The following is a 12,448-nucleotide window of genomic DNA, read 5'->3' as shown; positions in this document are numbered from 1 at the left end:
ATGACGGAAGTAACTAGATTTCCTTTTATTCGCAGTCTTTGCTTTTTCCATGAAGTAACCAACCCTAGTCTCTTTCTTTTCTTTTCTTTTTTAAGATAAAACCCATTCTTATCTCTCTCTCTCTCTCTCTATATATATATATATATATATATACATATATAAAACCAAAGTTTTTGAAACTTCCACAATTTTCCACGTTAGCACAATTTTTTAAATATAATATAAAAACAAATTAAAAAAAAAAAAAACATAAAAACTAATGCACGAGAAATTCAGCCACTAAGTAGTAATATATAAATCTCTTAAAACCTAAACCTGAACGTAAGGACTAAATGGTTGAGAAACATTGTTAAAATTCACAGTTTTATGCGACTTCTCTTGCTTTCTTGATGTATTTGGTTTATGGAACATTTGCAAAGCAGGATCAAGGTCACGGAATGTTGACAAAATTGATTGGGGAGAGCAGTTCAAAGGTATATATTTTATGAATTGGTAAGTTAAACAATGTTTCTCAACCATTTAGTCCTTACGTTCAGGTTTAGGTTTAGCTTTTAAGAGATTTATATATTACTAATTAGTGGCTGAATTTCCCGTGCATCAATTTTTATGTTTTTATTTATTTATTTATTTATTATTTTTTATAAGTCAACAATGATAATCAATTTCTCTGTAATTTTCTCTTTTTAATCAGTTTTTTTCAAATTCATGGTGATGGGGTTGGCCTCTCTTCACAGAGATATTGATTTTTGTGATTATGTGAAAAGGACTTTGGGTGTTCTAATTTCTAAATAACTGTGATCAATTGTTAAGTGCTTGAGTTTGAAATTTTTTATATTTTGTTTGTTTTGCTTCTATTTCGTAAACACTGCCAGCCAAAATCTGTTTTGTATCTTTCAATGACTTCTTTGGATCGCCTTTTCAATGGGTCTATTGAGTGGACTCATAATCTCAATGATTTTCTATAGATTATGCTATTTTACTGTGTTTTCTTTTCTTTTATAGCATGTAGCTTATCCAAATTTGGACAGTTCACCTTTCTTTGGTGTCTATGATAGTCATGGAGGTTAGCATATGGCTTTTATTTATTTTTCCATATTTTCCTCCCATATCATTCAAAATTTCTTCCAATTAAAATTCCTTTTCGAATTGAAGTTTATGTCCTTTTTTTGCTAGTGTTGGCATCTTTTTGAGAATTAATACATTCTTTTGGGCGATATTTAGATTTGCTTATGAATCTTTAAATTTTTTGGCCTTTCAAAAGTTTTAACTTTTAAATTTTTGGATTATTTTTTGCAATATCTAAAACTATTTGGCAGATTTCAACAACTATAGAGTATAGCCATGTAACTTTCTTTTTAGGGTAGCCCATCTTTCTTTTATATATTTCTATTGTATGGTTATATATATATTTTTGTTTTGTTTCATTAATTTCTAACTCTGGATCTTCTGATTTTTTTTTTTTTTTTTAACTCATTGTAACATTGAATAAAGTGAAAATATTTAACATTTGTTAACTATACGGTGCATCGCACGACTTCGGTTTTATATATATATATATTAGAAATCCATATAAAATACTTTTGCCGACTTAAGCAATCCAAGTCCTAATTGGATGCTTATCAAAAAAGTCCTACTTGGATTCCATAATTATGCTCCACGGATACACACACACACAAACACATGTTTTGTGCCTCAACATTGGTTTTGTAATGTAATTAAGGTTTCTCCTTCTAGTGAGAGAGCTCTTTAGAGTTTGGGTTTTGTGAGAATATTTTGATACTTTCTTTGTAATCTACATCTTTTCCTTGAATCATACAAATTTGTGTATTCTTTTATACACAAATACATGAGAGAGAGAGAGAGAGAGAGAGAGAGAGAGAGAGAGAGAGAGTCAAACTTAAATTCAAACTCAAAAGTTGATCATTTATCTCCAAATTTGCAAGATTAATCATGAACACTATAAAAGCAGTGCAAACCCCTATATATATATATATATATATATTTTTTTTTTTTTTAAAGCTGAGTATAGGTATGAGCTCTTTTTCTTTTATTTTCTTCTCCTCTACTTTGTTTTAAAAAAATTATTTTATAATTTTTTATCGTTTAAAGTTTAGACCCGTTAAAATTTAAAACTTATTGTTTTATGGGTTTGTATACTTTTTTCTTTTTCTTATATTTCTCTTTTGAATTGTTTCAATAACTTATTCTTTAATTATATATCTTTTTTGACATTTTGGAAGTTTTAATATCTGAATTTGTGTTAGTTTTTGCAATATTTGAACATGTTTAACAGATTTCAATGACTATACCATGTATTATTCTTTTGAAGGTAATCAATTTTTCCTTTATATTTCTCTATTGTGTAATCATATTTTTTTTTTTTTTTGTTTCAAAAATTTATAGGAAGTAAATCTTATGATTCTTTAATATTTTTTAGTCTTTTAAAAGTTTTAACATCTGAATTATTCTTTTGATGGTAACACATCTTTCTCTTATATTTCTTTGTTGTGTGTGTGTGTAGGCTCTGAATCTTTTGATTCCTTTTAATAATTATAGTCATGGATTATTCTTTTTAATGTAATCCATCTTTCTCTTATATTTCTCCATTATTTAGTCATACATATTTTGTTTTGTTTCAATAATTTCTAAGCAGTGAATCATCTAATTCTTTAATATTTTTTGGTCTTTCAAAAGTTTTAATATCTAAATTTTTGAGTTATTTTTTTGAAGTATTTGAAACTGTCTAACAAACAAATTTTTTGTAAGCCATTGCAAGTTCAAGCAATGGCTTCTTCATCAAATTGTAACACAAATTGAAGTCATACAAAAGCAAATCATGCAATGGTATAGTTTCTTAATCAATTTAAGATTTTATAAAATTATTTTAATTTACCTTACAAATAGGTAGGTTCCCATGCATAGCACGGGTTAGCGACTATTGTATGTTTCAATTACTTCTTTGTTATTTATTCTTGAGGTTTGGATATCAATTATCAAGTACTAAACAATTAAAATTCAACAATAAAACTCATAGATAATAAATAATCAAGAGCTTATTGCTACGGACACTATGAGTTGTGAGATCACAACTTCAATAATATTCTATATACTCAATAGTAGATTTTAAATCACTTTTGAAAGAATTGGGATTTGTCTCAACTTTTTTTTTTTTTTTTTTTATATGAACTTTTGGTCTCAAATTTAGCCATTTCTTTGTTTTGGATTACAAGTTTGGCCATATAGTGGATCTCACTAGCATTACATTGGTTCTTTATCTTAAAGATAAGGCTTCTATTTCTACCATAAGAACTATTTAGGTATGTATCCCTTGCAAGCATACATGAACTTAAATTGTCTTTTAATATATGCATACTTTATTATTTTCCAATAGTTTTCCTGTGCATCATACGGGTTAGCGACTAGTATATATATAAACCGAAACCTCTGAATCTCTCATAATTTTTCACATCATCATTTTAATTTATAAAAAATTTTAATTTTTTAAACTAAATAGTGAAAGATTCATATCAGGAGTTTCTCTCTCTTTTTTCCTTAATCCTAAAGTTTTTTATTTTTTATTTTTACGTGAGTCTTTCTTTTCTTTTTTTTTGAAACCTAAAGTGAGTCCTTTAAAAAAAAAAAATTTCCACATCAGCCTTTTAATTTATAAATTTATAAATTTTTTTAAACTAAATAGTAAGAGAGTCCTAGTAAGAGAGTCCTATTAGGAGTCTTTTTTTTTTTTTTTTTGGGTGAGTCTTTCTTCTTCTTCTTCTTCTTTTTTTTTTTTTTGAAACCTAAACTGAGTCCTTTTAAAAAAAAAACCAATTTTCCACATCATCATTTTAATTTATATATATTATATATATTTTTTTTTTTAATTTTTAGAACTAAATAGTGAGAGAGTCCTAAAAGGAGTCTCTCTCTCTTTTTTCCTTAATCCTTTTTTTTTTTTTTTTTTTTTTTTTGCATGAGTCTTTCGTTTTTCTTTTTCTTTTTTTGAAACCTAAAGTGAGTCATTCTTTTAAAAAAAAAAATTCTAACTTGTGGTCTTTTTTTTAACTAAATAGTGAGAGAGTCCTAACAGGAGTCTCTCTCTCTTTTTTCCTTAATGCTAAAGTTTTTTTTTTACATGAGTCTTTTTTTTTTGAAACCTAAAGTGAGGTCTAATTAAAAAAAATTATAATTATGTTTTTAATCCTAATTCTAATGTAAGTCTCTCAAAGGTCAAAAATTTTGGTTTTATGTTATATATAGATATTAATAATGATGTGGCAAGCTCTAAGGATATGGGAATGCAATTTGTAGATCTACTATAAAGATAACGTAGATTAGATTGGTGGTGGATAGTAGATTTAATTGCAGTTGAGTATTATGTGAAGTCATCACCATAGAATAGCCCATCTTAGGATGTGTTTATGTGAAACCAATGATATGAAAGAAAGAAAAAATTCAAAACCATTATATTGAACAAAAAATTACTTATTTTCATTCATTTTCAAGTTATACATTTTTTAAAGTTAAGTCATAAACCTTTAAGCAAAATAAGTACTTTTAATTTTTATTTAACTATCCTGTGTATCATACGGGTTAGTGACTAGTTATTATTATTATTATTATTATTACCTTTTTCCTATCTAAAGGATAAAGTAAGGAAGAAACTGCAAAGTTGGAAAGGCATGCTGCTATCTAGGGCTGGGAAAGAGGTTCTCATCAAGGCAGTGGCATAATCCATCCCCACTTACACAATGAGTGTGTTTCAACTTCCAATTAAATTATGTGATGAATTAGATGCAATGTGTGCAAGATTTTGGTGGGGACAAGTTGGGAATGAAAGGAAAATCCATTGGAAAAGTTGGGATAAATTATCGATTTCAAGGAAAGAGGGTGGAATGAGGTTTCAAGACTTGAGAGCATTCAATCTAGCTAGCTAAGCAAGGGTGGAGAATGTTACAAGAAGATGACTCCTTATTATATAAGTGTTATAAAGCTAGATATTTCCCACAGCCTATTCTTGAGGCTGTTGAGTCATCAAATTGCTCCTTTGTTTGGAGAAGTATAATGGCAACACTTCCTATTCTTAAATCTAGTTGCTGTTGGAGAGTTGGAAATGACTCTTCCATAAGAGTTCAGTGGGATAGATGGATCCCAAATCATCCAACACACAAAATCTTCTATCTTACTAATGAAGAAACAGAGGATTTGTTAGTTTCAGATCTTATTGATCCGAATTTGCATTGGTGGAGATGAGATTTTATCATGTCCATGTTTCACAGAGAAGATGCTGAAGCAATTTGTAGGATTCACTTGAGCCGAAGATATGTTCCTGATGCAATTATTTGACTCCACAATAAGAATTGACTGTTCTCTGTAAAATCTGCATACAGGGTAGCTACACAAGTTTTGAGGAGTGAAGTTGGACTGAAAATTCCAGTGGCTGTGTAGGAAAACAAGTATGGGCTGCTTTGTGGAAACTTCGAATTCCTAACAAGATCAAGGTCTTTGGATGGAGAGCATGCCATGAGATTCTGCCAACACGTCTGAACCTTACTAAGCAACGAGTGGTTGATGACAATATTTGCCTGAACTGCACTAGCTTTCCAGAATCGGTCATACATGTCTTGTGGGATTGTGATGTTGCTCAGGATGTGTGGGATGGGAGCATATTGAAGCTGCAAAAGTGCTCACATGGACAATCTGACATGATCCAGATTATTGAGTATTTGCTCAATTAGCTTTCGCTGCAGGATTTGGAACTATTTTTGGTCTAATCTTGGTTCATCTAGAATCAATGGCACAGAATGCCACATGGGGGAATGTTTCAAGATCCAAATTGGTTGAATAAGAGGGCTGCAGAATACTTGGAGTATCAGTTGAATGCAGCTCCCTTTGTGCAATCAAGCAGTGATATATGGAAACCGCCTCTTCAATCTATCTTCAAATTGAACTTCAATGCGGCCATTTTCTCGAAGAGTAACAGTTCTTGGTTTGGAGCAATTATTCGAAATGATAAGGGCGAGATGATGGCAGCCATGTCTGCCAAAGTTCCATCTTTGAGCAGTAGTGAGGAAGCCGAGATGCTGGCCTGCAGAAAAGCAATGGAGTTTGCAACTGCTGCTGGATTTTCAGAACTTGTTGTGGAAGGGGATAAATGTTAATGTTATGAAAGCTATATCCTCTTCTATGGCTGACCTGTCATTGCTGGGGAGCGTGGTGGAGGATGTTCATCAATTGATTCTTGATCTGCATTGGATCAACATTTGCTGTGTAAGGAGAGGTGGGAATAGGGTAGCACATGTTCTCGCACAACACGCTAGGAACATCTTTGATGATATGTATTGGATGGAGGATTCACCTCCGCCAGCTATGGAAGTTTTATACCAGGATTCTCTTATTTTATGAATGAATGAATATTCCGTTTTTTTTTTTTTTAAAAAAAAAGTAGGTAGCTAAAAGGTAAAAGAAACAGTTCACTGTCCAAACAGTACAAAAATTTAGAAAGACTATTAGAGATGCTCTTAAGGAGAAAAATTCATTTGAAATTGCTACAATGCTCTCTATGTCAAGAGAGCTATTGTGGCAACTCTAAAAAAATTATTGGAGGTAGAGCGGCCGTTGGAGGATGTTTTTTGTGGGTTTGCTCTCCACAAATGACTTTAAGGAGCTTGTTGGAGATGCTCTTATAAGGTAGAGCAAGATGGCCCCATAGCAGTACTACTTCTTTTTCCCAACAAAACATCTTCAATAAAAGCTAAAATCTTACTTAGTCAATAATATTTAGGCTGACAAGTGTATATCTTTGATTTATTAGCTCGAAAAATAAAACTAATAAGTTAGGTTTTTGCTTATTAGTTTTGGATTAGCTAATAAGCTAACTTCTCTTTTCATTTTGAATCTAAAAAAAAAAAAGCTAACTTTTTTGCTCTTTAGCAGTGTTAGTTTAAGATGCACTTGGAGCATTCACAGCAATGGAGCTAAAAATTTAGCTATTTAGCTCCACCAAAAGTTATTTTATCTATTTTACCTACACACATGTTGCAGCAGTAGATCTATTTTAACTTTCAACACAATAAAATAATATAAACATCACAATAAAATAATATATCTACTACAATAAAATAATATACCCACTACAATAAACAACAATCACAATCACCCGCAACCGCTACCGCTACCACTACCGCCGCCGCTATCGACTCTCCCACTGCCACCGCAATCGCTACCGCCGCCACCATCGACTCTTCCACCGCCGCCATCACCAATTCTTCCACCGCCGCCACCACATGATAACAAATAATCATCTAGTGTTAACACGTGATTTTTTTAACCCCAAATTATACTTATACATTTTTTATTTTTTTTTACTAAAACAATTTCTCAATCATCATGATAGCAAATAAGAAACTAGAGTAACAATAATATTTTGGTTTAACCCCAAATTATATATATACAAATTTATCTTTTGACTAAAAAAAATTTCTCAATCGTTATGATAGCCTATTATTGTCTCAATTGTCCGAAAGCAATCTTGGAACAATGTGAACTATGAAATGGAGAAACTTTATAAGAAAACATATAAAATAGAATACATATTATAGCTGGAACAATGTAGTCCATAGATTACTCACATACATAACTCAAACCAAATTACAATAAAACTCACACGCTCGCACAAATTCCTATGACTCATGCTTCTCAACATATAAAAAAGGAAGTTCCTATGACTAGCCTTGCAATGGCCATAAATGTTCAATGAGGTCCTCCTGGAGTTGAAAATGAATTTCTCGGTCTCTAATGCGTCCATACCTCTCAATGTAGGACATAAATCCATCACTTTGTTCACGTAACACTTGCATAGGAGGATTATCCACACCATCAATTTGTTCATAATCCAAGTCTACCACTTCATTATCATCCCGCTCATCTTCAACAATCATGTTATGGAGAATTACGCAGACTTTCATGATCTTTTGGAGTGTTTTAAGATGGAAATATCATGTAGGTCCACGGACAATTGCAAAACGTGCTTGAAGCACTCCAAATGCACGCTCAACATCCTTCCTACACGCCTCTTGGGCTGCTACAAATAATTTTCGCTTATGTCCTTGAGGAGATGGGATTACTTTCACAAATGTTGCCCACTTTGGATATATACCATCAGCAAGGTAATATCCCATTGTGTAGTCATGACCATTGATTGAGTAATGTACTGCAGGAGTACGTCCTTCAGCAAATTCATTAAATACATGAAACTGTTCTAACACATTAATATCATTATTTGACTCAAGTAACCCAAAAAATGCATGTCATATCTAAAGATCATACGATGCTACTGCCTCTAAAATAATAATAGGCTCACGAATATGACCACAATATTAACCTGTCCATGCAGATGGACAATTTTTCCACTTCCAATGCATGCAATCAATTGAACTTATCATACTTGGAAACCTCGACGTTTGCCATGAGCTAACAGTCTAGCAATGTCTTCATTGTTTGGCTTTCTCAAGTATTTTTCAGAGGAAACATCAAATACCGCAGTAACAAATTTTTTTCAAACTTTCTAATGCAATAGTTTCTCCAATCCGTACATGTTCATCTATCAAATCACCCAATACTTCATATGCAAGCATTCTAAGTGCAGCAGTTATCTTTTGTAATGAAGATAAACCAAGTTTGTTGGCACTATTTCTTTTTTGGACAAAGTAAGAGTCATGAGCTTCTACCTTAGATTGAATACGGAGAAAAAGAGAATGCTTCATCTGAAATCACCTACGAAATAAAGCGGGTGGATATATTAGTGCAGGAGCAAAATAATCAAGAAAAAGCCTCTCATGGCCTACCAAATGATTACGTCGGATAAAGCGACGACGTTTAGGTTGTGATGTTTTCATAACAAGTTCTTCGATTATCTCATCCTCATCTGAGTCATCAAATAGCAACTTGCACAACAAAGAGCGATTCATGGATGATTCAAGACAATTGGAAAGCAATTATTACTATAGATGCAAGATTAAAGTCAAGTGACATAAGCCACAACAAAATGAATATAACCAATTCATACAATGTAGTCACAATACAAACATATACATCTAGTTTAAGATTAAAGTCAAGTGACACAAGCCACTACAAAATGAATATAACCAATTCATACATTGTAGTCACAACACAAACACATACATCTAGTTTAAAATTAAAATCAAGTGACAAAAGCCACTACAAAATGAATATAACCAATTCATATAATGTAGTCACAACACAAACACATACATCTAGTTTAAGATTAAAGTCAAGTGACATAAGCCACTACAAAATACATAAGTTACTACCAAAATACATAAAGGCCTACATAAGCCACTACAAAATACATAAAAGCCTAAGCTGCATCCAAAATGCAATCAAACCCATTAATTACGTGAACTTCGTTTTGCCATGATTTCCTCTTGGAGTTGTTTATAAAAAGCTTTTTGTGCTCCAGTCAAGCCACTTGAATCTTTCATCATGATTCTCTCCTCCTCTAACATATATTCCATATCAATTTTTTTCTTCTTAATCATGATTCTTTCCTTCTCAATTTCAAGTTTTTCTTCACTTCTTTCCTTCTCAATCGCAAGTTTTTCCCTCTCAATAAACATTTTTTCCTCTTCCAATCGAGTTACATCCTCAATAAATTTCAATTTCTTGGTCAAATATTCCACTACATATTTTTCGGTGGCTTTGTTCTTTCGGATGGCCTTTTCAGCCTTCCTACCAATTGGCCTCTCAAAATGGGAAGTGTCACCAAGTTCAGACCCACAATCCCCATTGCCAATAAATGTTGACTCTGGAGTTTGAGGCACGGATGCTCTCGATTCTCCATTAGGATCGGCAAACTTTGGTTGGTCCTTTAACATGAGCCAACAATGATCAAGAAGAAATGATTTCTTGTGCGTCTCTTTATACAAAGCCTTTGCATTGGTAAGCTAAACAAATTAAAAGAAATATAACATGATTAATATCTTCAAACTATTAGTGAATGGGTATATTAACACTATTGCAATATAATTTATACCTTATCTTCTTCGGTTATACCACTTTGATGATGTGCGTTAACTTTAGCCATACGTGTGACAAACTTATTTGTCTTTTCACTAATCGTTTCCCAACGACTTAGCAAGGAGATAATAGTACGTATGGTACCGGATGTATTGTACTGTGTGAAGTATTCCCAAACTTTTTGTCAAAATGTATTTAGTGTTTGTTCATTACTGTTTATGGCATAACACTAGTATTGAGCCATGCTGACACTGGGAGTTGATCTTCCTCTACACTAAAGTTAGAGCCCCTTTTTCCTTTTGTAGAAGAGGCATTTTCAACTTGAAGTTGAGGTGGAGGTGGAGAATCAGAAACTAACATCGGAGTATTTTGAGATGTTCCCAAAAATTGTAAGTCAATTTCTATATCCCCATTCATGATACTCGTGAAATATGGTAGGTCTCTATGTAACTCCGTGTCTCTACGTGACTCCATAAAATTAGAAAAAAAAAAAATGTAAACTTCCCTGCACACAGAAAATTCCCAAACTAACATTTATATCAAAACTTAAAATACTTAGAATTATAACAATAGAACATGATTATGCATAAATACTACATGCAATTTCATAAATCCATCATTCTAACAAAAAATGTAGCACAACACTTCTAAAACACACAATTGTGTGAAACATAAAAAAAGTAAACAATTAAAACACACCTAATGCCAAGATGCATTAAATTCCATGTTCACAGAAGTAAATCAACGAAAGATCAATGAACATTCCAATAGGAACTTGTAGGAATCTTAGGAATATGAAATGCAGTAGCATATAAGAATTGTTCTAATAAAGAAAACATAAAGATCTTTTCCATAAATAATTATGGTTTTTAATGATAAAATATACAACGATTATTAAAAAAAAAAAAAAGCATCAAAAAAAGGGTGTTATTCATTCTAAAGAGAGCGAGACAGAGGAAACTTTCCAAACATTCCTCTTAAACTAAGTTATCAACATTTTAACCTCTCATGGACCCAACAAGCAAATTAAACACAAAAAGAAAATAAAGTGTAAACATCAAACATTACCAAACAAACATTCTTTTCCCCTACTATGCGCCTTGAAAAAAAAGGCATACAGTATTCCTAAAGCCTACCAATTCGTGGAAATTGTGACCCACTATTCCAATTTCAATTCATCCTAACAAGAAATCTGACCTCAAATTCATGGCAAATACCAATAATCCAGAACAACAATAAAATATCATATATCAAAAATCCCATATTCTTTGATGTTATATCCATTCTTTGATGTTATACCCAAATCAAAAACCCCAAGCATCCACATGAAGAAGACAGAGACAACAGACCTGAAGTGGATTGGCGGAAGAGAAGTGGGTCTGAGGTAGATAGGCAGTGTGGGTCTGAGGCTGATTGGCAGCTGGTGGGTCGATGACGTCGAGCTTCGATGGCGGCAACGTTGACGATGGTCGGGCTAGCAGCGGTAAACAGAGTGAGCTTGAGAGACCGGAGTTGAGAGAGTGAGCTTGAGAGAGATGAGATGAGAGTGAATGAGAGAGAGAGGCACGGTGTGATAAAAGAATGAAAAAAAGAAAAGAAAAAAAAAGGATCAAGTGGCATTATTTTAATGCCGGTTGGAATAAAAATATATTATTTTTTTAGCTTTCAGCTATAGTGCACATCTATAGATAGATGTGCACTATAGCAATTAAGCTAAAAAATATAGATATAGCTCCACTGCTGGATGATGGTTTTTGGTGTTTTGGTGGAGCTAAAATAGCTATATAGCTATTTAGCTCCACTGCTATGAATGCTCTTATAAGCCAATTTATTGCTAATTTTTTTTAATACTATTTTTGAATTTCACGTGAGTTACTTACTTATTTTATTTAGTTTTTACCGTTTATCTATAGTACTTTGAACAAAAAGCTAGATAAGTTATTTTCAAACGGATACAATTAAATTTATATACATTTTTTTAAAACTTCATTTTTTTTTCTCATTTTTTAAAGTGCAAATATACTTTCACATACTTTTAGCAAAAAGTTTTCAAAAAAAAGCTAAATAAGTTGTTCCTAAATGGCACCAATTAGTTACCATCATTAACATGGGTGTAAATTCTATTGTTTGATAATTTGAAAATTAGCAATAGTAACTTTAGTATAAGATCAATAAAGGTAACTGTTAGTTATCAAAATAAAGAAAAAAAAAAAAAAAAGATAACTGTTAATTCTAAGCAAATTTTTTATAGGCAGAGTACAACCATGTAGATATAAGCTTTTCTTTTTTCTTTTTTCTTTTTTCCCTTTTTTTTGAGCAAAGTCCGTAGATATAAGCTTCTAATCCTAAACTATTAGACTTTAAATTTCCATGCATAGACAATACTATACACAAAGTATGGTCTATTTTTAGA

The 12,448-nt window shown here is 31.9% G+C and overlaps 2 protein-coding genes across 2 annotated transcripts; one reads left to right on the top strand and one right to left on the bottom strand.

Moving 5' to 3' along the window:
- On the top strand, positions 1–6,158 carry LOC115964583. The gene is made up of 5 exons (XM_031083865.1): positions 1–9; positions 363–473; positions 1,003–1,063; positions 5,446–5,719; positions 5,801–6,158. The coding sequence occupies exons 1-5, from the start codon at positions 1–3 to the stop codon at positions 6,156–6,158; spliced, it is 813 nt and encodes a 270-aa protein (XP_030939725.1).
- Positions 6,159–7,994: 1,836 nt separating this feature from the next.
- On the bottom strand, positions 7,995–10,102 carry LOC115964582. Its single transcript, XM_031083864.1, has 5 exons — positions 10,052–10,102; positions 9,660–9,962; positions 8,844–8,942; positions 8,537–8,726; positions 7,995–8,224 (listed from the first exon to the last, which is right to left on the bottom strand). Exons 1-5 carry the CDS (start codon positions 10,100–10,102, stop codon positions 7,995–7,997), a joined length of 873 nt encoding a protein of 290 aa, XP_030939724.1.
- Between the last annotated feature and the right edge of the window lie 2,346 nt (positions 10,103–12,448).

This window comes from Quercus lobata, chromosome 10 (assembly GCF_001633185.2).
Source record: "Quercus lobata isolate SW786 chromosome 10, ValleyOak3.0 Primary Assembly, whole genome shotgun sequence".
NCBI lineage: Eukaryota > Viridiplantae > Streptophyta > Magnoliopsida > Fagales > Fagaceae > Quercus > Quercus lobata.
This window is presented reverse-complemented; position numbering and strand designations above follow the sequence as displayed.

Coding starts and splice junctions, on each gene's coding strand:
- LOC115964583 (XM_031083865.1), top strand. Junction 1,064..5,445: donor TGTCTATGATAGTCATGGAG/GTTAGCATATGG, acceptor GTGGCTGTGTAG/GAAAACAAGTATGGGCTGCT. Junction 5,720..5,800: donor GACATGATCCAGATTATTGA/GTATTTGCTCAA, acceptor TCAATGGCACAG/AATGCCACATGGGGGAATGT.
- LOC115964582 (XM_031083864.1), bottom strand. CDS start 10,102: ATGGCTAAAGTTAACGCACATCATCAAAGTGGTATAACCGAAGAAGAT. Junction 8,943..9,659: donor AATTGAAATTTATTGAGGAT/GTAACTCGATTG, acceptor TTGTTGTGCAAG/TTGCTATTTGATGACTCAGA. Junction 8,727..8,843: donor TTATCCGACGTAATCATTTG/GTAGGCCATGAG, acceptor ATTCAATCTAAG/GTAGAAGCTCATGACTCTTA.